The 27,800-nt window shown below is 36.6% G+C and overlaps 1 protein-coding gene across 4 annotated transcripts in view; it reads right to left on the reverse strand.

Moving 5' to 3' along the window:
* The window catches only part of TRAPPC9 (trafficking protein particle complex subunit 9), a 547,093-nt gene that overhangs the window by 403,053 nt on the left and 116,240 nt on the right, over positions 1–27,800 (reverse strand). For all 4 annotated transcript variants that reach the window (XM_075495328.1, XM_075495326.1, XM_075495327.1 and 1 more), the window contains one exon: positions 25,341–25,465. In XM_075495328.1, coding sequence (XP_075351443.1) covers positions 25,341–25,465 — 125 coding nt within the window. The remainder of the gene's footprint in view (positions 1–25,340; positions 25,466–27,800) is intronic.

Consider the following 27,800-nt stretch of genomic DNA (forward strand, 5'->3'; position numbering starts at 1 on the left):
TTATACATTTTAAATAGATGGTAAGTTCTAGGCTCATCCAACCACCACATGTCATCCATTACCCTACATTAACCCATTCCTCTTGTCTTAAGTTTTATCTGAAGACAAGGACAGAAATTATTCTCTATGAACGGGAATGGTTCAAAATTTCCAATTTGCATATTCTTCTTGCCAACTTTAATGTGCACTAGGAACATAGTGGACTTTAACCACTAAGTCACATGAATATTGCTATAAAATAATAAAAGTTGCTATTGATGGAAATGAACAGCATGATCTCAAGACTGAGGTAAATGGAAGGGTATGCTTTCTGTTTGCTTTTCCCTGGAATTTGGCCTCTAAAAGCCAGCTATGCAAGGACAAACATTGCTGAACTTTGTTTTTCAAGTTCTGTTGCTAAAATTACCATAGCTTTCATTTAAAAAGTGGTGGCAGATAAATAAACTTAGTGAAGATAAATCGGAATATCAAGTATAAAATTTATTGATCAGCTTACTGAGTTCACATATGAAAAATTCAAGTAAAATATATAATGAGCCTGGGAAGTCTATCTCTTTTAACAGTTTACAGAAGTGATGAGCCAAGTTCTGACACTTTGATGAAGACAGCAACATGGGAGAAAAAATTCTCATATTGATGTTGAGCTTTATTTTTTCCCCTTCCCCAAACTCACAACAAATATTCCCATCATTATTCACCCTTCACCTCTTCCCACAGCAAAATAAGTGACAAGACTATAATATATTGCATATCTATAAAAGAGGACCATCAAGGGAAATACCATATTATACCTGGTAACATTTTTCCTTAATACAGACATGCTGTAAGAATAATAGCTGATTGGAAGTTAAGACAGTACAAACAATTCAGACAGAAACTGTTACATAAAAAAAAGATAGCTATTGAACAAAAATTACAAGTAGACTTCTGTCTCCCCTTCCTTCTTGAATAAAAAGATGCCATGTAATACCACATCTCTTCAAGTTTTTCAATAGGAGTAATCACATCTCAACTTCATATGAAACAAACTGTGCATACCTGATGAGTTAGAAAATTAATTCATATCATTGGTGCTTATGATCATTAATACGACCTCAATTTCCAGTCCAATATCTCTTCTATTATTAAATACATCCACAAGGAATCACATGTGTAAAACATTAAATATTAGTTGAGAAGCTACCATTTTCCTTCAAAGTAGTAACAAAATGCTTCACCCATCCCATAAGAAAAACAGCTGAGATGCCCAAAGAGAACCACTACTTATTTTCCTGTGGAAGACATTGTTATATCCCATTTCATGTGAGAAATTTCAGCAGGCATGCTATCTACTGTACAAAATGGGAAAGGCTGTTGCCAAAAACCAAAATCCACCTCTTCTGAAAGTTTCACTGCAAGAAACTGCTCTGATTCCACACCCAGGAAGTAGAATCATTCTGAATATACTATGCAGGTCAATAATTTCTGATGAAGTTTTCTTTCCATAAATCATTTGATTAATAATTTTGCCATTGTTCACTCTTTTCTAGAAAGCAGTTCACACCCAAGGATACCAGTTTTGTTTTTCAAGGGTAATATCAAGGGTAATATAACCTATTCCTGACCACAATGAGCATACACAACTATTTGATAAACTGGGGGGAAAAAAAACCCCAATCTTTCTGAAGGAATAGTAATTCTCTTAAATTAATATTCTAGTGTGCCACAGAATGATTTTCTACTCACTTGAATGAATGTTCATTAAAGAAGTGACTGGAACTCATGTCCACCTCCCTCGTGTACTAATCATCTAAACCAAACTTTGTCTCACCTAAGCTGGGTAGTCCTGTAACACCACATTGCCCTAGCTAGTAATGGGCCAGAAATTGTATTTCTGTTGCATTGTATTGAGCTTGCAAGGCCTCAGGATTGAGGCTTGCCCAGCTTGCTCTGAACTTCTCTTGACCTGGTTGAAACTTTGTTTTATGAGGTTTAGCTGCCACAACAATTTGTCCAATTGATCAGGATACTATGCCCAATTTGTTTTACTTTTGTTGGTACAACCAGTTTTATGCAGATAGTTGTCAGAAGCAATTACTCTATGTAGAACATGATATATATGAATAAGATGATGTAATGTAAAGAAATACAGGCCTTGCAAGATGACAGAGGCTTTGAGAGGTGGATGCAGCACAGAGAAGTATAGGCGTGGCATGATAAGAGACGGGATACACACTTGACACTGTAAACCCCAAAGGCTGTAAATAACTCACCAACAGTCCGATACAGGAATGCAGACACAGAGCTGGACAAAAACACCTTTTTGGGGGTAACAAAGAGAATGCATAATATCTAACATATGTAAAAGACACCATATATAGTGATTTTGGACGTAACGTGGAGCTGCAGACCAATGAAGAAAGAGCAACGTGTAAAAACATGGTAACAAACAATATAGAAAGGACCCCAAGTGTATCCTAGAGAAGAAACCATCTACATCATACTCCTCCCAGTGAAGGGTACCAGTAGCTTACAATTCACCAGCACTCAGAAGAGACCAACCCTACACACAGAGGAGCAGCAGGAGGGTGAGCATCGCTTCTACTCCTTTTCCTTGTGCTAAGAAGTCAGTGTATAACAACTCAAACTGTATTATTATTCTTTCTGTAATGATTAGATCTGGGCTAATAATGATTAAAAGGTTAAGAATTGAACTGTACTACTAATAAATTACTGGCTTAGATATGTAAGGTGTACTTTCTCTTTGCCCGTAAAACAAGATTCTGAGCACAATAAAAGATAGCACCTCCTGACAATTTGACACCTGTGAACTATACCTTTTGTGACTCTGTGTTTGCGTATATGTGACAATTTTCTCAATAAACCTGTAGCCACAGATATCAGAGATTTTTATTCTTGTACTTCATCCACTCTTCCCTGTTGCCATACCATTGCCCGTTTTGCCCGTAAGTTTTGACATCCTTACAATAAATGTGAGGGGACCTTATCAATGTACATAAATACCCAAAGGGAGGGTACAAAGAGGACAGAGCCAGGCTCTTTCCAGTGGTGCCCAGTGCCAGGACCAGAGGCAATGGGCGCAAACTGAATCACAGGAGGTTCTGTCTGAGTATCAGGAAACACTTTTTTCACATGAGGGTGAGCAAGTACTGGCACAGGTTGCCCAGAGAGGTTGTGGAGTCTCCATTCTTGGAGATATTCGAAAGCAGTCTGGACACAGTCCTGGGCAACCGGCTCTAGGTAGCCCTGCTTGAGCAAGGAGTTGGACTAGATGACCTCCAGAGGTGCCTTCCCACCTCAACTATTCTGTGAATCTGATTCTGTGAATGATGCCTTATAAATAGATAGCCAGATAAATAAATAGATGCCGTTGGTATGTTTCCTTGTACTCCCTGAGCTGTCTAGGTTCTTCTGCCTTGTCTTAGACCTACAGTTGTACTGTATTTCAGGCAGCTACTGGTCTCGTTTGTGCTGTGCAGCTCCTAGGCAGTGAATATGACTCAGTAATGCAACTACTGATTTTTCTTAATGAATTAGAACCTGAAAGTTCAAATAATTTCATATTTTCACTTATGTTTTCCAATCTGATAGCGATGATTATGGTGTAGAATACAACTAGCATCATACATTTCTCGAGACTTTTTCATGTACTGGTGACAAACGCCACAGGAATGCTGCAGATCACTCAAGAAAAGTGCAGAAAGATGGTAACACAACTACAAGAACACACTGTTTTATTCTGAAAAATGTCTTTCAATTTTTTCCTATTCAGCACTTTGACCCTGAAGTTGTGGGATGAAAAATGGCATGGAGCAGCCCACACTAAAATGGAGAAGTGGCCTCCTAAAAAAGTACACTGCCCCGAATCAGGCTGGGCAAGGTCTTGAAAATGAGACTCTTGTTCCAAAATGACTGTGTTAAGCCAATGGGTCTTCTACTGTCCCCAGAAATATTTATGTAAAGAAAGCACAGTTAACAGAAGACACTGGCCAAGTCAACCCTGATGAAGTGCACTTTTACAATAAGGGAAAATCTATTCAAAATCCATCTCCTGCCTGATTCAAGCTGAACCACTCCAAGTAATTGCCTGTACTACCAGCCTATTCATGTGCCAAGGCATTGGTATCCTCTTCTAACAAGAAATTCCCTCTCAACAGGAGAAATTTACCACAAAGCTTCATTCAAACTGCCACATCCCATCCACTACATATCGTGTAAGCTTTCATAATTAGAACATTCAACACAAAACCGCGAGGTAAAAATTCAGTTCACAGAACTCTTACAGTAGTAAGGATTCATACAGCTTCTCAGGACTTCTCAGTAGAAAGTGAGAAGAATCTTTCTACAACTATATGTAACTATGCATATATAACTTCATGTAATCTATTACTTAGTAGAAACAAACTAGACCCCAAATTCATATTAAACAAATAATGGTGTTCATTTTTTATTCCATTTGCAAGTTAAAATGAGAAAATAGGAACATTGGAAGACCTAGTTAGGCAGACAATCGAAACAGATTTCTGAAAGTAAACACATTCAAATGCTTGACTTAAGCTTTCACCTAAATAAGCATCTTCAAAAGTAGCACATTTTCAAGCATGTGTTAAACAGAAACAGCAGCAGCCAACTTTCAATTTTACATGAACAAATTTGTAAACTTGTTTAGAAAGAAGTAAATTAAGAACTGACAAAAGCAACAGCTGAAAGTAGTAGAACAGTCACAGTATTTTTTTTCCCAAATATAAATCAAGTAAGACAAAAATAGCCTCAGTTTCATTTATAAAAGCAAGTTATATTTCCCTTTTTTTAAATCTACCTACTTGTATACAATTTTAACTGACATTAATCAGTTTAAAATTGTTTTTCACAATGCTGAATTAATTCATTCTATCTTGCAATTTCCAAGTTACTTGTAGCTTATGTGGCTCAGAACCTCAGCCACAGATTAGAACACTAAAAGCACTGATACATATATTTAATGACAGTAGTACAATTTTCCAGGGAATATACCATATAATTATATGACAAAAAGGAAAGGACACAGCAAAAGAACATGAAGACTACACCAAGCAACAATCTCAGCTTACTAACCAGGTAGGCTTCATTAATATCCCTCCAAAAACCAGCAGGTCCAAGTCTCTCCGCTACACACCTAAGCATGGTACGCACTCAAATATACCTACTCTATGCTCATAAAGCCTTGTTTTCTTTGGGTTTTCTTCCTGCTAACTGTGCTGTTGCATTTTTATATGATCGATCTTACAAACATTTGAATCACTAAGGGAAAGCCTAAGTGCAGAATACATGGGCTTACAGGTCTACCCTGGCTACTAAATAAATTGAGGTATTTCACTGGTCTTCTGTAATGGAGTCTAAGAAAAATCATCTTTTTGAGCACTCTTCCATATTATATAGTCTGACTATTCCCAAATTGTTTTGATGCATAATTTTCTTCTTTTTTTTTTTTTTTGTATGCTCTATCGAAGTCCCAGAAAGTGTAGAAACTCGTAAAGGCCTTAAAACTGATAATTTCAGTCCTTTCCATTACAATTATTTAACACTTGATAGATCAGTTACTTCCAACAGAAGCCCAACTGTGCCTGTCAAAGATTTTTTTTCTCTATTATTTCTGGAATATTCCCCACCATTTCATGGTTCAAACCTCCTATACACATGCATACGCACATGTCACTTTATTTAAATGAAGTACTCCTGTATGTCGTAGATGAAAAATAAGCTCCTTTCAACAGAATATGAGTAAATCATCCAGATGAAACATTTACATGTATTTGTGACACAGCAGTTTGTCATTCACAATTCAATCTACCTTGTGATATTAAATTAATATTAGGGATTCCTGTTTAGATCGTATATAAATTCCTTCCTTGCAATATCAAATTCATATTAGGAATACTGCTTAGTTTATACATAAATTTTTTTACTTCAATAAAAACATAAGGTATAATTTCATGTAGGTAACAAATCTTTTCAATTCCCAGCAGCCATTTTTCTAGAGTCATCTCTTTAAAATCTATCACAAATTGGTGGTAGGACAGGTAACCTGTAGGTTTCAAAGCATAGTGAATTTGGGTATCCTTTAAGATTTTAATTTTTTTTTTAAATACCATAACTCTCAGGCCTGGCTACTTTGAAGCACAACAGATGAGTTAATTCACACATGCCTTCTCTAGCTATCATTAATTATTGTTGTAACTTGAATTCAGCTTTATCTTAAACCATATATTAATGGAAAATAGAAATCTATTAAAAAAATAAACTATTATCTTCATGGGTAAATTTGGGGAAATTTCATTTTGGTGACATAGTATGAGGCTTAACTTTCAATCAGATTTCTTTAAAAGAGGCTCAAATTCCAGTAAAAAAAAAAAAAAGAAAAAAGAAAATCAGCAGAAGTTGCTGGGATGCTGTGATAATTTAAGCTGAATTTTATCCAAATAGCATGCAAGTTTTGGTAGGACATAAGGATTAATGCATTTAACACTTGCCAAGACTGCCACAGCACTGAAATCTCCTCTTGAATTAATTTCAGAACAGGTGCATCACTATATTTTCAAGAATGAGCACTGACATATACATCATTTCTACCAAGATTGCTTTCAAAAGGCCAGTAACATAAATAGACACAGTTCTCTATGGGTGTATTGACACTGTTAACATTTATAACATGACATTGTTGTCACAACAGTGATACAGAACTAGATAAGTTTCAGTGCCGTAAACTCTTCTTCTAAGTTCCTAAATGAAAAAGTAAAGGAAAAATGAAAACCTACACAGACACAAGTCAACAAAATTATGCAATCGAGGGCGGGGGGGGGGGATATGTTAACAATTCAGTTATGTTTATTTGCAGTTAAATAATTTTGTTTAGATTACAGATAGAAACCTCTAGCTGTAGAAAAATCTTAATTCTTTCTATGAGATCATAGATTTCTTTTCACTTTGTGCCTTGAATATTCATTAAAGATGCAAGGCAGCAATTTGCCACAGATTATATGATCATAAACTGATAGAAAGACCTGAAGAAGTATTAGTGGCAGGGAATTAGGGGAATTTCTGAAAGAGAGAAAAAAAAAAGAAAAAAATAGTAGCAATCACAATTATTTTAAAGAACTTGGACATCTACTCTGCTCTTGTGAGACCCCACCTGGAGTATTGCGTCCAGCTCTGGAGTCCTCAGCACAGGAAAGACATGGACCTGTTGGAGCGGGTCCAGAGCAGGGCCACAAAAATGGTCAGAGGGCTGGAACACCTCTGCTATGAAGAAAGGCTGAGAGAGTTGGGGTTGTTCAGCCTGGAGAAGAGAAGGCTCTGGGGAGACCTTACTGCAGCTTTTCAATACTTAAAGGGGGCCTATAAGAAAGATGGGGACAGACTTTTTGGCAGGGCCTGTTGCGATAGGACAAGTCGTAATGGTTTTAAACTAAGGGAGGGCAGATTTAGACTAGATATAATGAAGAAATTTTTTACAGTGAGGGTGGTAAAACACTGGACCTGGTTGCCCAGAGAGGTGGTAGATGCCCCATCCCTGGAAACATTCAAGGTCAGGTTGGATGGGGCTTTGAGCAACCTGATCTAGCTGAAGATGTCCCTGCTCATTGCAGGGGGGTTGGACTAGATGAACCTCTAAAGGTCCCTTCCAACCCAAACCATTCTATGATTCTACGATTGTCATGGGATATAAAGGAAAAGGCAAGTAATAATCAAATTTCAGTGTTTTTCCTGTTTATTTTCTTTGCAGCCGTAGTTATTCACGCTATAATTGATTGCTTCTGAGTTAACCCAGCTAAAGCAAGGATAAGCACACAGCAAAACAGTACCTGAACTGAATACAATAAGTAGATGAGAAGCATAATCCTAACACTGTTAGTTCAATGAGAAAGGTGTATCCTTGCCTCATCATATCTAAAGCATTACTCAAATTAGGAACCATGTATGCACTGGAGTCAAATATGGAGCAAAACTTAAGCTATAACCCAATTTGTATGACAATAACCAGAAACCCCTTTCTTATTCTTCCTGTCTTGTCAATTTTGGTCCCTGTTTCTCTTACTAAAAAAGAGAAGAGTATTATAGAAATATAGAATATATTATAGAACAATAGTATTCTGTAAAGATGTACAGATATCCCTCATCTCTTCACCTTAAAATTAATTTAACAGTAAACTTCACTCAAACCATATTCCTTTCACTTCATAATTCCGCAGATAAATGTCAGCTCCCAGGAACCCAGTACTTCTCACACCCGATACTGAAAATCCACATTTGATATTCTCCACAACTACAGTCAGCCACTCCAGTTCTGAACCTACTCCCCAAGTATAAACACTGCAGAGAAACCTGCAGAGTAACTCTAAAACTATAGTGTCAATTTTCCATTTAATTGCTTTCGAATCAAACAGAGCCCTGAACAAAACCCATGGACAAAACTGCAAGGAAATGCATTTCCAGTTACACAGAGGATAATATGCAAAGCTCTTTTTAAAATCTGCTACTATTCTTCAAGATTTTCCTAATTCATAAAATATCAATACAACATAAACCAGCAAGCTAGCCACACAGAGAAGTATGAAAACTTTCAGTTTATGCTGTATAATGAGCTAAACTTCAAGGCTTATTTAATGGTCAGAAAAATAAAAGGCCCACCATAACTCCAAACAGGTAGCCACGCAAATGTGAAGGAATAAATTTTAAAAAAGCAGGAACTAAATGATCAGAAAAAAAATGTACCTTCCTTCAAAGGAGGAATACAGCAGGAAAAAAAGTGAAAAGAAAAAAGAAAAGATGTTAGAGAAACTGTGAAATTGTGTGGAGATCTAGCACTGCAAGACACTCATGTGCCAATCCATCATGTTTGTTTAGGTTAGTCCAAGGCTAACACTTCAGTGTGGCTGACAAAATTTTAATGAAGTGTTTCACTATACTGGAGACTTTAACCATTTGAGCACAAAGGACTAACAGTTCCTCATTTTGCAGCACTCTGAATTTTTCTTTTCAACGTCTTCAAAAAAGCTTTCTTGTCTCAGAGAGCAAGTTTACAAAGGGCATTTTCCATTGTTTCCCTAATCCTCTGACCTGAAGGTTTTGGTTTCCAAAAGCAAGTCTCACTTTTATAAATTTCAGGTTGTCTGCAGGGAAAGCACACTGAATAGTAACTGAGCAGTTTCCTCTCTTTCCCAAGATACGCAGAAAGACTTCCTAACTCTTTTGAAGATAAATTTTCGTTCACTGATAAGATTCCAGGAAGTTTTTACTTTTTGGTTCTTTTTTGCAGGGATATGAGCCTGGTAAGAATGCATTACGTTCACCAGATCAGATATTTTATAACACTGTTATACAAACTGGGGAAAAAAAAACTTTCAATAAAGAAAATACTCAGTATTAAAGGTATTATATGTCTGTTTGAACACTTTAAAGAAGCTGCCTTACGTAAAACTTTTTTTTTTTTTTTAATACAGGGCTGGAAAACTTCTAACAGTAAATTTATGTTCACCCACTATTTTGGTGATTCTCAACTAACTCACATTTGAGTATACTTAAATACATGAGAAAAACTGAATTTTGAACTCCAGAACTGTATGGCCTCATTATGTTGTAGTCTAGAACATACACATGGTGAGCATTTTGAAAGAGGGAGATTTTTTTGTTGAACCTAGAAAGGAAGCTAAAAATTAAGATGTAAGACAAAAATGCACTACAATCTCAATTATAGACTGACTTCTATTCCCATTTGATATTGTTCTACATATCTTTAAAAAGCCTAATGTTCATACAGTTTGATTTTCTTTCTGAGTAAGATGGCAAGCCTGTACACTAAACAAATGAGGAAAAGAGAACATGAGCTGAGTCTTACTTTCACACATTAGGCTAGTACAGATGGCAAGATTTCTGAAAAAGAAAGTCAGGGTTTTGTACATGGCAAAGCACTTCAGTGAGTAGAAAATACTATGAGAGATGAGGAGAGACAAAAAAAAAAAAAACAAAAACAAAAGGCAGAAAAGCTTCAAACAGCTTAATTATAAAAATATTAACCTACCCAGCAAAGACAATTCTAGAAATGGCTAGACACATGCTAGTGTTATGAAGGAGGAAAATACTAAGTGAAAGGATACGGCAGTGGTATGCATGTCTGAAATGACAGAGACATGTAGCAAGTTTGCTGATGATACCAAACTGGGAGGTGGTGTTGACTCTCTTGAGGGACAAGAGGCCTTGCAGATGGATCTAGACAGATTGGAGCATCGGGCAATAATTAATGAGGTTAAAATTAACAAGTCCAAATGCTGGACTCTGCACCTAGGATAGAGTAATGTCAGGCACAAGTATAAACTGGGAGAGGAGTGGCTGGAGAGCAGCCCTGCAGAAAGGGATCTGGGGGTGCTGGTCGACAGCAGGCTCAACAGGAGTCGGCAGTGTGTCCTGGCAGCCAAGAGGCCAAACCACATCCTGGGGTGCATCAGACACAGCATAACCAGCCACTCAAAAGAGGGGATTATCCCGCTGTATTCAGCGTTGGTGCGGCCTCACCTTGAGTACTGTGTGCAGCTCCGGGCCCCACAATTTAAGAAGGATGTGAAGGTCCTTGAATGCATCCAGAGGAGGGCAACAAACCTGGTGACAGGGCTGGAAGGAATGTCCTGTGAGGAGTGGCTGTGGACTTTGGGCTTGTCTAGCTTGGAGAAAAGGAGGATTAGGGGCAGCCTCATAGCTCTCTACAGCTTTCTGAGGAGGGGAAGTGGAGAGGGAGGTGCTGAGCTCTTCTCCCTGGGATCCAGTGGCAGGACGCATGGGAATGGTTCAAAGCTGCACCAGGGGAGATTTAGACTGGACATTAGGAAGCATTTCTTTACCGAGAGGGTGGTCAAACACTGGAACAGGCTTCCTAGAGAGATTGTCGATGCCCCACGCCTGTCAGTGTTTAAGAGGCATTTGGACAATGCCCTTAAAAACATGTTTTAACTTTTGGTCAGCCCTGAAGTGGTCAGGCAGTTGGACTAGATGATCGTTCTAGGTCCCTTCCAACTGAAATAGTCTAGTCTAGTCTATTATGGAGATATAAAGTGGAAGAAGATGCTTCTAGATCAGTGACATGGCCTTTGCTCTTCCATATTTTCCTTGTGCGTGGGAGACACTCTCCAGGTATCAGAACTGATCTCGGCCATTTCTTCTGTCACTGGACAGTAGCAATTATGACAGCTCTTCCCTGTTCTGAAGGACAAATGGAGTTATTGCAGGTTACTGCTGTCAAGCTGTCCTTCTGGTATCATTTCCTGTACATTCGTCCCTGGAGTGAGATGCATATCACGATGACAGAGGTTAGAGAAGCATCTGCAAAGTTTTTTCCAGAATGTAGAAGGTGTTTTTCTCACAAAGCAAAATTATTAAGTTGATGTCTGGATTCCTTCTCCCTTTCTCCTTCAGCCATTATCCCCTAGAAGTTTGTCCTTGGAATATAAATACCCTACCTTATGCCTTACTGTTCCAGGGCAGATTTAACATACACAACTAGGTGTGCACATCACTAGTGTGATGTGCATGCAACCCAACAGGAGTCAGCACGGCACTGCACAGCACAGAGAGATGCCATGTCTTGTTTCGCACAATTATGTCATCACCCCTTATTTTCAGGGGGGAACAAGGTCCCCTGGCTACACATAGTAAATAAAGAGAGAATGTCCACATAGTCATTGTCATACTTTTAAATTCAAATGCCAAGCGTCTTGACAAAATATGCACTGAAAAAATGCTACTAGGTAACTGTTAGAAATGGTCCCCACTGGTTATACTGCTTCCACTGTTATCTGTGACTCACAAATCCACAGGAGTTACCTTTTACAACGGGGACTTTTCAAAGCAAGTGACTTTCACAAAAGAGGTAAGGTAAGCAGAGCTGCCACTACACTAACATCCGAGGATTAGGTTTTTTGGTTTGTGTGGTTTTTGGTTTTTTCCTCCACAGAAATCATAGTCAAAGTAATTATTCAGTTAAATACAGCGTTATAATGCTCAAATTTAGGGACAGCTTTTTCTTTTTCAACTGACTTCTCTTTAAGTTGAACAACAAGCACTCTGAGCAATACTCACTGAATTAAATGGCATAGAACATGATAATACAATTATTATTTTTTTAATTAATTTTTCATTTAAAAATCTAACGATCATCTAACGTTCCAATTCCATTCCATCTAGACTGGGAGATCACAACTCACACTTGGATACCAAGTACAAAGAACAATTATGCTTCAATCAAATTATTTTACTCTTTTTGTAGTAGAAAAATTAATCTGGGTGAAGTTATGCATTACAGCTGCATGACAGTACCACCACAAAGGAAACCCAAGAGGTTCGTTTCAAAACTGCAACATTAAAAAATGTTCATTAGAATTTGTAAAACTTTAAAACTTTACAGAGATACAGCCTGAATAGCAAACCAGCGCTTTTTGGAAAATCTTCACTGAGCTGTATAATAGTGCTGGAAAGGTAGCGTTCTCCTTCCTTCTGAATTTGACATCTCTGTCATACACGGAAGTTCAAAATAAAACTCTAAAAATAATTGGTCTCACATGAGCTCACTTACAATAAGTAGAGAAATGATACCTAGGAGAGGAGGCCCTTTACTTGCTTCAAAACCCAGTGGTGGAAGCTGAAAGGTGGACAAATTAAGGCTAATGGTAAAATGCACTCTTGAATAACATGGGTATGCCACCATTAAAATAACTGCTATAAGGATGTAGAAAGTTTTCCGCCACTGAAATATTTTAATAAAATTGGATGGCGCCCAAAAATGCATGTTTCATCTCAGAATTCTTGGCTTGATGCTGGAACCACTGGGGTAAATTTATCAGGATCAGACTAGATGGATCATCAGTAGGAAGTTTTCACCAAGGCTACAAGAATGGATTCACAGCATCCGTATAACATCCCATCTTTTTGTATTTCAACTCATTTGCTCTCCATTTGTAGCTATTCCCCACCCACCCACCCTAGACCGGAGCAGGAGCTAACATTATAGGTGGCTACCAAGCAATCAGATAAACTCAGGGAGAGGGTTTGGATCGACCACAGCACCGCACTGACAAGCAAGAGGTAGAAAAATATGTTAAGATGCAACAGAAATTAACATGGAAGAATTAAAACAAATAGACATAGGTAATTACCCATAGGAAACAAGCATTGGGCAAGGGGCGAAATCTAGTAATAGCTTTTGGAAAAATTATTAAGATTACTGAGCAAAGAAAATCTCAGAATGTGGGATTTTAGACTTTCTTTTTGGTTCTTAAGAAATAGGATTACATCACCTGTTTCTCACCCTAGTCACAGTAAGGACTATTTGGTGGTTATATCAGAAATATTCCTAACTGTACATCTTGTGAGATCTTGGGAAAGTCATTTACTTATTGTTCTGGACTATCAGCCACTATACCAGCAGCAATAGTAATAAAACTATCTATTACTTGCATCTGCATAGTGGCTACCAAAAAAATGAGTGGAGTTTATTAGGGCAAAAGCATTCTGTAAAAGTTACTTGTACAGTACTTGAAATGTACCACTCAGTTTGCTAGTCATTTTATACAAAGATATAACATAACTGAAAGTAAACTTAATAAAATTTATATAAACTAGCTACCACCATGAAGTAATCTAGAAGCCTCCTTGCTCCTGAGAATCACTTTATTAAAAAACATACATTTTAATTGCGGTTTTTTCTCTTGCTCAGACCTATTTCAGCTGAATCAACAATATGTTTTAAGAGTCCCAGGTTTAAAATTAGCTAGTCATGATGAGTTCTTCACTTTTACAAATATAATTGCAGAGAATGATATATTATGTTCACTGTACTTAATGGCTACAGACAGTTGATTCACATCCAAGTCACTTAACAGTAATATTTATACTAATACATCGTCAAACTACAGATCTCTAAGTCAACGGGCACAGAAAATATTCGAGGCACAAACAACGTGCACCAGTGCAAAGGATTAATTTTTCTACAGTAATAGTCATGGTACTTTTCTCTACATCTTCCACCACCAGAGAACAAGATTTTTATTCCATTTAAACACGGTAACATTAGAAATTTGATTTACTATAAGTTTACACCTACAGAAAATCAGGTCTAAACCAATCATAGAGAAAAATCTAAGAAATTACACTCTATTTGATCAGCATCTCCAAATTCCTGCACTTTCCCCTCTTCATATAAGAATCTTTTTCATCAACTGTTTTCCCTTTCTCACATCATCAGTCACTGCAATATACAGCAAGAACAGCACTTTAATGACAATGCATAGAAACCAGTTTCATAAAACGGCCAACAAAATATGAGTTATAACTTGGATCTATTTCATGTAACACAATAATAAAAACTGCATTTATTTAGTTAAGTCTCGCTTTTTTTCCTCTTGTACTAGGATTTGCCTCTCCCCTACTTTTGACAATTTTAGATAATTTTCACTCCCTGGAAATTTAAGGCTTTTAAAGCCAAACTTGTCCTACTCACCCTAAGAAAGAGTCAGCCTTGGACGCCGATCAATGATAAAGTTAGCATAACATTATTCTTAGTACTATACTAAGATATAAACCTGCATTAAAACTTGAGATTTTATGCCTGTTTTCACTGATAGCAGTAGAAAGCCTTAAACAAATGAATAAATAAAATTGGAATCCTCTTAAGCAATCCCTCAGTGAGAATCTTAGTCCAAACCATCTTACTAAAAAATTGCAAATCTGTTTTACCCCATAAACAGTAAATGTGGAGCTTGCTGTGATGATTATCCAGTCATTTCCCTAGGTGAAATGAAGTTGGTAAAGTAGATTCTGATGTGCCCTTTCAAAAATGGCTTGGCATCAATTACAGCTATCACATTCTGTGTTTCCAATTTCTTCTGCGGAAAACTACCACACTTGACCTACTCTTTTGAAGTCCCCACAGTGATAAATTACCAAACTTCATTCTCTTTCTCGTACTCCTGGGTAAGGCAGCTATTAAGAATGCCACTTTTAGCTAAACAGAAGATCTGCAGTCTAAAGATTCTTTTTTATTAAGAAGCACTTTAACTCCTTTGGCTAGTTGCCCAAAAAACAGAACAAACCTCTATGCGTAACTATGATCTGTGCCTGTGATGGAGAAATCGAGAATATTTCAAGAAGAAAGTTATTTGAAAACTTAAGAAACTGAACTTGATTGAAGATTTATTTATTCTCAAATTGAGAGAAAAAGAACTGATCTATATTTTTAAAAAGAATGGAATAAAAACTGAGCAATTTCCAACTAATCAAGGAGATGCTGCTAAGAAAGTCCTGCATATGGTACATGCTGTTTATCTCAGCCTTCAGAAAAGCAATTCTTTATTATTTGTCAATGCACTGGGTCCCTATGGCTAAAAGACCACAAGAAAAGATGAAATTGATAAAATTTATGGAATCTCAAAAAAGTTCCATCAAACATTTGGCAAGAAGATATTATCATATGGAGGATGAGCAATATTTAAGCAAAAATGTAACATAAGGTCGAAACCAACTTCAGCTGCAAATTTCTAGATCATTACATTTTGAACCTGACCATTTCATAATGTAAGAACTAAATTTTAGTGATCAGAACACAATGCTCCAAATAGAGGAAAAACAACCTAAATTACCCTTTCTTATCCACATCTTCTTCCATATATTCAAAGAGGCTATTGGTATTTGGCTCTAGACAAGAAGTGTAAATCGGAAGTGCTAACAGCAGCAGCTACACAAATAAATATAACTAGGATTGAGACACTGTTTGCTACCACTAGCTATTAATGAAATGAAAGCCTAAACAGGCATTTCTGGATATGAAGATGATCAGGATGCAATTCCTGCATGGCATCAGAAGTGGTATTACATTTACGGAGTTAACTGTTCCAGTTACCATAATTTGGAGAGCATGCCTCCTCTCTCACAAACCGCTCTTCCAAAGAACACATCATTTTTATCCTAAATGACTGTTTACAAGCACATTTGGTTAAGTCTATCACATCAGAATGATTTTTTGAGGTAGGCCATTTGTTATTGTTTCAGGAGAAGATTTATAACAGTAATACAACACCATTATTACAACCTAAGTCAAGGGAAATATAATGTATGTTCACGATGCTGCATGTAAACTTACATTTCTGACTAAATCACTCAGAAGTTAGAAAAATTATTTCCTCCAGGTAGCAGTTTTCCAGAGCTATAACAAAGTAGTCTCCCTTATTTTCAGGGGCAAAACAAGAAGCAAAGAGATACAAAAAAGTAAACAAGACATGAGTAGTATTTATTTGGTATGTGATTTACCTACTATGTTATCTACTAGGCTCTAAAGATATAAACTAACAGCTATGAGGATAAGGGTGAAGAGATCTTTGTATGGAGTTATAAATTAAAATCTAAAAGATTAAAAGAGAAGAAATGGAGGAAGAAAAGGGTGAATTAAGCTGTAGGTGAAAGGCAAGCTGGAGAATTGCAGATGGAATGCCCTTAGTATTGCTAAGGCACCTATGGAACTGCACAAGTTCAATTATGGTAAAACAAAAATTGTTCAAGCAAGTTCTTAGAATATTGATTGTATCACAGCACATTTTAAATTATTAAGATTTTAATATCTAGCTAAAAATGAAAATGCAGCCATGAATTTTACTGAACTTAAATAGAACGACTCACAAACGCAAAGCTACTAAACAGGATGTACAGAGATTCAATTCAGGACAACTTTGTTGTTGTCAGGCTAAGCAGCAACAGGATTTGGAATCAGATGAAGTAACAGTAGTTTCAAAATGAAATAAAAAGCATGATTCCATCTATTCCTTGTATCCAGAATTTTGCATTACAGAAAATAATAACCCAAATCCATAAAATTACTTTTAATACACTTCAGCTTTTCTCCAACTGTTTGATGCAAGATATACATTACATTGAAACTCTAATCTTCTATTGTATAACATTTTCTTCTATGCGTAGATCTAAAGATTTGAATAAAATTCTCTCTGACACAGTTCATTAAATGGCATTACGTTGTCATAAGTGTCAGGAACAATAACATCCTTACGGTAGGTTACAGTTAACTGTAGTAAGACAGCACCTGTATGACACTCTCTGCATTTAATTTCACACTCACATACATTGAATTAAAATCTAGATTATGCTTTCAAAAGAGCATGAACAACTTCACTGGATCAATTTATGTAGGCACTGGAGAACCTTCCAGCTGATCAGAGCTGCCCTATGACTTGGTCTCCCCAGTTCTATTTTCTGGTGCATTTCTGCTTCTGCCACCACGTTTTCCCACCAGAGCAGCTGCCTTCCTCCCAGCCAATTCCACTCTTCTGGTTAAGTTAAAATGTTATAAATTATCATCACAAGTCTAGTAAAAATGAGCACAGCAAAATTCTATGTTTATTGATACCCATGTAAGGATGAAGCGTGGAAATACATTTGGCCATAAAGTTAATATAATATCCAGAATTTCTATTATACTTGAAAACTAAGTATCAAATGTTTGAAAGAGTCTCCACTTAAAACAGAATGCAAGTCTCTTCCACATTTTCAGGTAAGTCATTCTGGAAGAATTCTTGTGTTGCAGAGTAAGATTTTCTGCGCTTAGGGGTAAAACAGATCTTTTAAATCTTACCTACAGCTTTTTTCATAAACATACTTGAGCTCACTCTGTCCAGAACCTGATACGGCTGAACATGAGTCAGTTAAGAACTGGAAGACGTAGTCAAAGAAGTAAAGCACTATGAATAAAATAAGCACTGTTGAAAGAAAGGGTTTATTAGCTGAAGCATAGCATGATACCTAATATGCTACAGGGCTTCCGATTCAGACCTGGATACACTCTCATTTTAGGAGCCCGTACAATGAATCAAAATCCACCTGCAGAGGAGATGAAAAAACACTTTAAATTGGACATTCAGATGAAATCCAAAGTGCGAGCAGGGAGGCTGAGTACCGATAAAGGCTGTTCATTGTTGTGAACTAAGCCTAATAAGTAGAGCAAGTCTTCAGAGGGCTGAACAACCGCACTCTTAACTCTTGGTGCTGAAACATTCTCCGTTTGGCAGAAGCAATCATGAGGACTACTGCAGCAACTCTTAATTGCCAGAGGATCAACACCGAGAGTAGTAAAAATGTACAAAGACTGAGAAACAAATAAATAAGGCACCTGAAATAATGAGTGGCTTTTGGTCTAAACCCTGTGTATGACCTACCTCATCTGTTCTCATTAAGAGAGAAAAATGAAACACGCAAGAACTCACACGAGCAAAATTCAAGCATATACATCCAGAGGAATCCTGAATTTATGACATTTGACGATGTGGTACATAGCAGTTTACATTCTGAGAGCTCTAGGCTACAGGTGATCTCTGTCTTCTGGAAAAGCTGTGGTAAGGAAATGTGTCATCCAATGCAAGCAGAGCATTCAGACAAATAATCTCAATTTCTAATTATTCTTAAAATTTCTTACAGAGCTGCCTGGACTTTCACTACTCTGTTCTAAATGTTTGTTCCAACCCTCTCTCCCCTTCAAGTTTCCACTTCAGCAAGTCTTCACATAAGTCCATCTTTTATTTTTCTCCATTACTTTAACCCAGTCACCTTCCCCTCCATTTTTTCCTTTACTTTCTATACAACTGATGCCCTTCTACATAAGCCCACTTCAATATTAAGATTTTCTGCTTTCTTATCATAATGTCATTATGGAAGTAACCACCTACTGCTGTTCTATTTGTAGAGAGCACTTCTTAGGCATTACCATGATAAACAATCCAAAGTAATTTTCAGACTTCACAGTGATCTCGGGGTATCCCCATCCCTAAATGGGTTCATTTGCCGTTACCATCTGAGTTACAACACCTGCTCAGAGGGAACTCCTTTTGTCTGAAATATTTCCAATGTGACAGCATTGGAACACTCTGAACACAGGTACCAGATATATATGGATGATGTCTGCTGTTGATACTCACTGACAATATTAATGATTCAAATGTAGTCTGGCAAGCTGATGAAAAACTACCAGAAATTGTTCGTTTCAAGAGATACTGATATGTCCTAACTATAGCAACAGGATTTTACTGTAGTTGAGTAACAAGGCCAACGATGGCCATGGACCACTCCTCAGGGAAAGAAGTTCTCGTGACTGCAGAGTCTATTACTGTCCACATAAGCTCTGTTCATTGTGTTGATGTCAACTTTAATTTTTCTTTGTTCATCTTTAGACAAGAGAGGAAGATAGATGAAGTGTGGTTTATACAGTAGATTGTACCTGCTGCAACTACCCTGGATAAGATATTTGTTAGGGTATGAGTAGACTACCATCTCTTGTTTACTGAGTGACAATGAAAAAAGTCTGGAGAAAACGGTGCTTTTGACAGGTAGATAGTGCATCTATCCAAAATTTTTAATGCGTCCTTCATGTCAAATAAAGTGGCAAAAATAGGAAGTACTTCAAGTTGTAAAATGTGTTGAATTGAAATTGCAGCTACTACAGCGGTAATACTGAATGTAAAATACCAGATGAGATGAATGAATTGAATTTATTCAAATCCAGGGGGGAGTAGCAAATTTATTTTTCCCATGGCTCTAGCGACTAGCTTTAGTAAAATATTTGCTTCGTGTTCTGAAGTACAATCCTCTCTAGGGCACAACAGAGTGTTCATTTCTTGATGGAACAATTCACAGAAGAGGAAGAGGGTTGGTGAGCGGAAACAGTGCTGAATACTCAACTAACTATTTATAGAACCCAAAAGCACTTAAAGGAATATAAGCAATGCCAAACTGGGCAGGGAAGGAAAGTTAAGAGCATTTAGACCCAGACTACTCAAAAAATGCAGGCTTTCATCCAAATCAAGATCATAATCAGATTTTGCCAGGCAGGTACCAACTATCAAGAATCCAGCTCACTCTCATTTTTGCAGAACAGCTCTACTTTTATTATCCACTTTCTCTCAAGGGAAACTGCAATTCTTTGCCAGGAAGGCAACAAAAACCACCTTGATGACCTGGCAAAGGTTGATTTGGCTCATGGCTCCAATTTGAGCAGACTTCAGGAAATGTGACTGGCTTTCTTGTACTTATCTCACAAATGTCAATTAATTATAAAAAAATATAGATATTATTTTGATAAAAATCAACTCGAGAAGTGAAAGAGCTTTATCTGGGTTTTTTTATCTTCTCTTTTACAGGCTTGAATGTTATTAGGGAAACAGAGACAGAGACTTGTGTCTTCCTTTTTTTTTTTCTTTGTAAGACTTGACGTGTTCAATACTGAAGGAGAACTCAGGGCCACAGAATTTACAAGCATAGTACTGAATTTTAAAATGGGACAGTGTGGAAGTAGAACATCTAACTTGGGTTATATGTTTGTGCCTAAGATCTCATTCCTAAATTCACTTTTAGGCAACCAAAAAGAAGGAATCTAAATTTCAATTGTGCTCCACAGATTCAACATCCTCACTAAGTTCAGCAGGATCCAGAATTATTTAAAAGTTAAAAAAAAAAAAAAAAATCCAACTTGTTCTGTTTAAGGGCTTAAACTTAGAATAGATTTAAGGCTTACAGGTAAAAGAAGTTTGAGCTTAAAGCACCAACAAAATAAAGTTTATCTCAATTAACAGCATACTTTCTTACTAGAAGAGCAAAGCCTGAGAACTGCATGGAAAAAATCCAATTAAGGCCTGTATCTCATTTTAATACATTGCTGACTAAATCAGAAAAGATACACTAAAGCCGGTATATTAAATTAGATTAGCTCTACATACCATATTTTAACACTTCCTACCACTTACTGATAATGCAGGAACAGACTTGTTCCATGAGATTACTTAAACCTCTCCAGTTTCTGCAGCTGAATCTCTAGAATTACAGCTCATGTTCAGTACGCAGAGGGAAATTCTCCCGAATGAGTTTCAAAACAAATAAATAAGTCATCCGAGGCCCTTATAAATTTTAAACCAGCCCTCAGTCTGCCATACAGCTGGCCAGTAATCGACATCTATGTTTAACAGCTTAAACCAAGATTTTAAAAAACGCACAATATGCTTTCAAAGTTTTCTTCACCCAACTAAAAGACTTCTCCATTTCAACTCTTGATTTGGCCTTTTGTCCAGTTAGGGTCATATAGCATTTCTTAATCCCAGAAGATTTATTCCAAAGAAGCCATGGACATTATGTTGAATCAAGATATCTTGATGAATAATTCTCCTTTTCACCTTTTGACAAAAAGGAACTACCAATGAATTACCATTATGTAATGGTAATCACTCTGACTTTAAGGACCAAATTTCCACAGATCAGACTGATCTCCAAGACTCAAGTCCATAATATGTGGCATGGAGCAAGAGTGTGTTTCTTCCAGCACTGAGAAGAACTAGACTAAGCCAAATAATCTCAGCTTCTCAGTTTTCAGCATGAAAACCAGTACAGAATTCCCTAGGTTAAAAATAACACATTGTTTGCTGAGACATTATGATATTTGTTAAATTTCTCTCTGCAGCTTTTGCATTAAGACAAAGAATAGTTGAATATCTAAACACACTCCAGTGTTACTCAAAAAATAACACATTCAGCCTTAAAATAGGCTATTTCACGTACCAATATAACCAAAGCAGAGCTAAGCAGGGGCTAACTCACTTTGCCATACAAATGCACCCTAGAACGATCAAGGTTTTTAGACAACGCTTACCACAACCACTCAGTAGTGAACAGTAGAAAAGAGTACATCCGAACATAATATTACACCGTGATATTCTATTCAGCTTGAGGGTATAAGCAAGCTTTACGATGAGGTCATAAAGCAATTTTTATACTGAATTTATGAGATCATTATAACAGTCATTTCCAGAAGCCAGTGACTGGCTTATTAGAAGACAGCCTGTAGCAAAATTGAAAACGTAGATTGCAGAAAAGTTCAACTGCAATACTGGCGATATCCAAGACTGAAGCACAAAAATTGTAAGGCAAACAAGTGGGGAGGGAAGGTTTAAGCATTAAAACTTAAAAATATCCAAACAAGGACATTTCAGAATCAGCAACAAGAGAAGCATTGATTTACATTAATTTTCATTTGCAAAAATTCACCTTTATTTGAAGACTAGCTTATGCACAGCATACAGGATTGAAAAACAACTACTACTCCTGAATATTCACAAGAGACACCTATTGCTAAATCATGAATAAATGACAGCAGAGCATTTTCACCATACATACAAATTGTTTAACATCAGTCTTGTTTCTTAACTTAAAAACTCCCACTGGCTTCTTGCATTAGTCCTTGTCAAACCACTTTAATTGGCTTGACTATCACAAGATAAACCTTGAAACACAATCAAGCAATCATCCCAAATGGCACTGTATAGGACACAGGCAATAGCCCACAAGCGCTGAATTGTCCTGCAGCAACAGAGAGAAACTGAACTATCTTTTAAGGAGGTTCTAGGGAACTCAAAAAGATTCATAAATATCAAATCTTTTGAGACCCAGGTTCAAAGGGAACCTTGGATCATCTCTCTTGTACATATCCCAGCGTGCTACATTTTACACATTTTACTGAGCAAAAGTGTTTGCATTTGACAACAAACATCTATTCATGTACTCTGAAAAATACCCAGTCTAAAACCAAGCAAGTCAAAACCAAAAATATAGCAAATTCTTCAGAACTCAGCCAAGAAAACTGGACCAGAACACATTCTAATTATATCTTTAAATGCTTAATTAACTCAATTATTTACAATAACTGCCTGATAGTTTATTTGGAATTTGTCTAGCTTTTATTTTAAGCTACTGGTGGTTCTTCCATTTCTTCCTACTAAAGAGCACTGTCAAAGTAGAGAAAAGTCACAAACAGAAATAAACAGAGTGTATTAGACAGAAGAAGTAGACAGCGGGGAAAAAGCTGGATATAATACCTTATCACAGAATGACTAGCAGTCAGATGTAATGTAGTCATCTAAATAGACAAACGCAACCTCTTCAGTTACGACAGGTAATTTCTTCTGGTCGTTTGCGCAGTACCAACTGGGCAACATGTCCATATACATAGAGACTTAATTATGTGGATAGTCTGGTGAATCGAAAAATACTTCTAAGATATTCTCAATAGTTCTGAACTTCGTAAGCATTTTTAATCCAGGTAGATCAAATGCTTGGTTTATAGTAGTTTAATTGAAACAAACTGGGATAAGATTATTACTTACGATTATATTAATGTGGTAAATAGAAATGGAAGTTATAGAAATGGACATTTGTTAAAATGGAATGAGCTGTGACTGTAAATCACCCTACAGATGGTGATACCTTACTGTATCTCTGTTTTCTCTCTCCTCATCTACAATAGACCAATCTTATAAGTATTAGAAAAACAGAAGTCATATGTTTCCTATCATGGATGTTGTCTGCAAATACATGATCAGAATGATAATAATTTAAGTAATTAGAAATATAATTCTGTAGACTTCCTCCAGAGCTTTATCCTGCTGGCTATTTTAACACCCTGATTTTTATTTTTCCCCCCTCTATAAATCATCTCTTCTAAACATTACAAAAAGTGCAAGGTTAATGATTAAGCCTGTTTTAGAACAGATGTTAACAAAGTAAATTGTTAATTTTGGGCATGCTATGGGAGCTGTACAGCAGTCATATATATCAGGCTCAATACACAGCTAAATTTACTGAGCAAGGAACCCCTTGATGCTATTGGAATGTGTATTCTCTATTGAACATAGTTTTGATCATCTGCAAGGTCCTTCCATCACAAAATACCAATTAATTAAATCAAATTCATTCCATAAACCTAACAACAGAATCAAGCATGTGCATTCCTACCAGACTGTTTCACTCTAAGCTGTTAAAAAACAAGTTACTGCTTTAAAGCTCTCCAACATCCTTGTAATACTATCACATAGATCACTGTGAACCTGCAATTTCTTGGTTGCCAGGACAACTGGCTGACAAGCAAAAAGTGAACCAAAAGGTTTGTTTTAATATATTTGGTGCAAAGAAATACTGCATTTCTGGACTTTTAGTCCAATTTCAAAATAACATTCCCCTTGCTTCCATAAGTCAGAAGTGCCTATAGGTCAGACCTTCTACACAAAGTTCTAAACTTAAAAATTAAGGCTGGACATTTTACCCACTTAAATATCAAACTGTTTCCTCAATCATGCTGATTTATATTTATGAGCAATTGGGAAATACCTTGCTATATCATAAAATACAAAGACAGGCTTTACTAATTTTTTATCATCTTTCACATGCTGTCATCATCCTTTTTGTACTGCAGAATCAAATGATGATGAATTAGAAGTGCTAGTGGTCCAAAAGAAACATACTTAAAAATTAATAGCATCACCTGTTTATTGATCAAATAGAATTGTAAATAACCTCACTGGGAAGAAAGCAAATTCACATGCTAAGCAAGTTACTGAGAAAAGCAAAGCCTATGTTTGCTTCTCGGCCAAAGACATGCTGAGCCGTATACTGCAGTGTACGACACTCGATCTAAATTCTGACTGAAAGAATTAATGCAGAACACAGATCCATGTAGGAAACGAATCAAATACTACAAGGCATGTAAAACATTCATCAAAGCTACGGAAGAGACCAATGAAGTGCTACAGTACATTTTTGACAACCTCTGTTATTTTAATCTTAAATTAGATCTTCTGCAAATCTGGCCAATATGAAGCTTATTCTTTCACTGCTCAAAACAAGAAGTTTACATCTTCAACAGGTAAGATCTTCGACACAAAAAAACCACTAGCTTACTCCAGGGAAGACTCTCTCTCAGTAAGCACAGTGCAGCTTCTACCTACATAATTGTTCTTTCATCCTGCTACTTTTATTTACTCTTCTTTTGGCGCTCTCAACTCTTCTGTTTTATTAGTTACACGACCACCTCTAAAAGGCTTACTACTGGAAGTGTGAAGATAAGACTTTGATCCCAAAATGTTAAGAAGGTACAAATCCTTCCGTACATTTTAATACAAGAAAACCAAGAATTCATAAAGAAGCACCTTCCTACAGAGTATATAGCATCAGAAAGCAACATGAGGTGAAGAACTGACAGTTCCTTGAGTATACCGTACTAACAACCAACTCTTTACAATTTCTACTGTTAGCCTGATCTTATTTCACCTTTTTGTTTGTTTGTTCTAATATAACAATCCAAACACAGAACATCAAGCTGTTCTGAAAAAAACCCAAAGGGAAATATTTATGAGACAAAGAAACCTTTATTTTTTAATCTCACAACAAACCATAACACAGTACAATGAAAACCACATCTTTTACTTATTTTAATGTCACTTACTTACCTTCACATGACTGAAGTCACCAACTTTGCTGCTTTCTTGTGGATTAATAGGTTTAGTCTCTACTCTTGGTTTGACAACTTGCCGAAAAGGACTGGAGAGCGGAAGTCCACTAACACTGATTCCATCTAGAAACAGAATAAATGAAATTACTTTTGCTTGTCTAATGTTATGTTCTATTCCAACGAATCTATAATTGTACTATTAAAGGGAGAGAAAATACACAAACAGAAATATTAACATTTTATACAAAAAGGCAAAACAAAAGGTAAAGAATATTTTGCTATATTTTTCCCTAGGAGTCAAAAAAACCCAAACAGGAATACACCTAAAATTCAGTGAAGGTCACAGGAAAGGAAGGTAACTGGATTTGAAATATCACAACAGAGATGTTAGAGTTAATAATATGAAATTAGTTTTAATATTTACAATATTAGAAAAGAACAAAGATAAAAGTTTGTGCTTTTCCATGATAGTGATCCTATCAACTGCTTAGTATCTTTAAACTGACTTCCAGTATGAGGCCTAAGGATTCCTTTTTCAAGTATATACTGTGGAAAAGAATAGAAACCATCTACTGATGTAAAAATATATAAAATATTTGTCATGTATAACAAAGAATGGAAACTAAGGTTTACATTGTAATAGTGAACAAAAAGTTTAACAGAAATGGATATCCTTAGAGGAACATCCTCAGTTTGGTATTTACTAGCCATCTGTGTACTGGCATATAGTATAGCAATAAAAGACAATATGACGACTTAGTAGTATTTTTTATTGCTGACAAGCTTGTATAACTTGAAGGTAAATAAATACACTGCAGCATATTTGGGTTTCTCAACCTACCAAAGCTACGTTCTAAGCACAAACCATTAAAACATGTGATAATTACTGCTGAATCAAAAAGTCAGAGGAACAAGAAAATTAAAATAATGAAGTTTTAACATACATTAAAACTAGATTCACAATTTATTAACAATTCATTTTTATTTAAATTTACATCCAAAGCTCAAAGAAGAGAAGGATTTTGTTCCCTTATGCTGTGCAGAGCAACTGCAGTCCACAAACACCAATTAAATACAAGCAAAATCTCATATACTGCAGCAGAGACATATAACTAAAGATACAGGAAACACCAAGTTATTACACAAAACCCAAACAAATTTCCTCTTTGGAAATTGCTCCTAACAAATTATATTTGCTAGTATCACATTCCAATTCCATGGATGACCTCGAATCTGGATCTGATGCGAATACATTCCTCAAAAAAAGAAACCAGAAGAACAAGATGAAGCATGAAATGGTTTTGCTTCAGTAAAATCCAACGCCACAGGTATCCAAATGAGAAAACAAAGGGCATTTCCCATATTCCTTTACTTCCAATTTCCTTCACTAACTAGTTTTAAAATGCACCTTAGTTCAGCCTTAAAGGTACAACACTATGATAAACATCAGATTTGAAGATTGTATTTATTTGATGTATTATTATTTGATGAAGACTGTAGTTATCAGATGAAACATCTGATTCAGGAGGCTTACTAGCCAAAAAAACCTTGCAAGTTTTTAATTTACAATTAACTATGCAAAAAAAAAAAAAAAGAAAAAAATTAAGATAAAAGAAACATTACTATTTTGCAGGAAATTATTATTTCCATCGCTAACCATCATCAACATCATTCACTCAATCAAACCAGAGCATCCAAGGCTTCCTAAAAGGCCACTAACCTTTACAGATTACGGCAAAAAATGTATTCACACCCACTGATGTACTTCATGTGGGAAAAGCCTGACTTGATGCTGTATATTTGTACTGGTTTTGGCTAGGATAGAGTTAATTTTCTTCACAGTGGCTAGTACGGGACTATGTTTTGGATTTCTGCTGAAAACAGTCTTGATAACACAAGGATGTTTTAGTTACTGCTGAGCAGTGCTTACACACAGTCAAGGCCTTTTCTGCTTTTCACCCCACCCCACCAGCGAGCAGGCTGGGGGGGCACAAGAAGCTGGGAGGGGACACAGCTGGGAGAGCTGACCCCAGCTGCCCAAAGGGCTATTCCATACCATATGGCATCATGCTCAGCATGTAAAGCTGGGGGGTGGGGGGAGTCTGCTGCTGAGGGACAGGCTGGGCATTGGTTGGCTGGTGGTGAGCAATTGTTTTCCTTTGCATCACTTGTCTTTCTTGGGTTTTATTTTCCTCTCTTTGTTTTTGGTTGGGTTTTTTTTGTCTTTTCCCTACTTTTTAAAAAAATTATTATTATATCTTTTTTTAATTATTAAACTCTTTTTATCTCAACCCATGAGTTTCTTTCTCACTTTTCCCCTTCCAATTTTTCCTCCACCCCACCGGGAAGTGGGGACTGAGTGAGCGGCTGTGCAGTGCTTAGTTGCTGGCTGGGGTTAAACCACGTATTCTCAAGGCCTCCACTGACTTCTGCAGAGGATTGCTGGAAGCTGAGTCAA

Source organism: Mycteria americana, chromosome 2 (genome assembly GCF_035582795.1).
Source record: "Mycteria americana isolate JAX WOST 10 ecotype Jacksonville Zoo and Gardens chromosome 2, USCA_MyAme_1.0, whole genome shotgun sequence".
Classification (NCBI taxonomy): Eukaryota; Metazoa; Chordata; class Aves; order Ciconiiformes; family Ciconiidae; genus Mycteria; species Mycteria americana.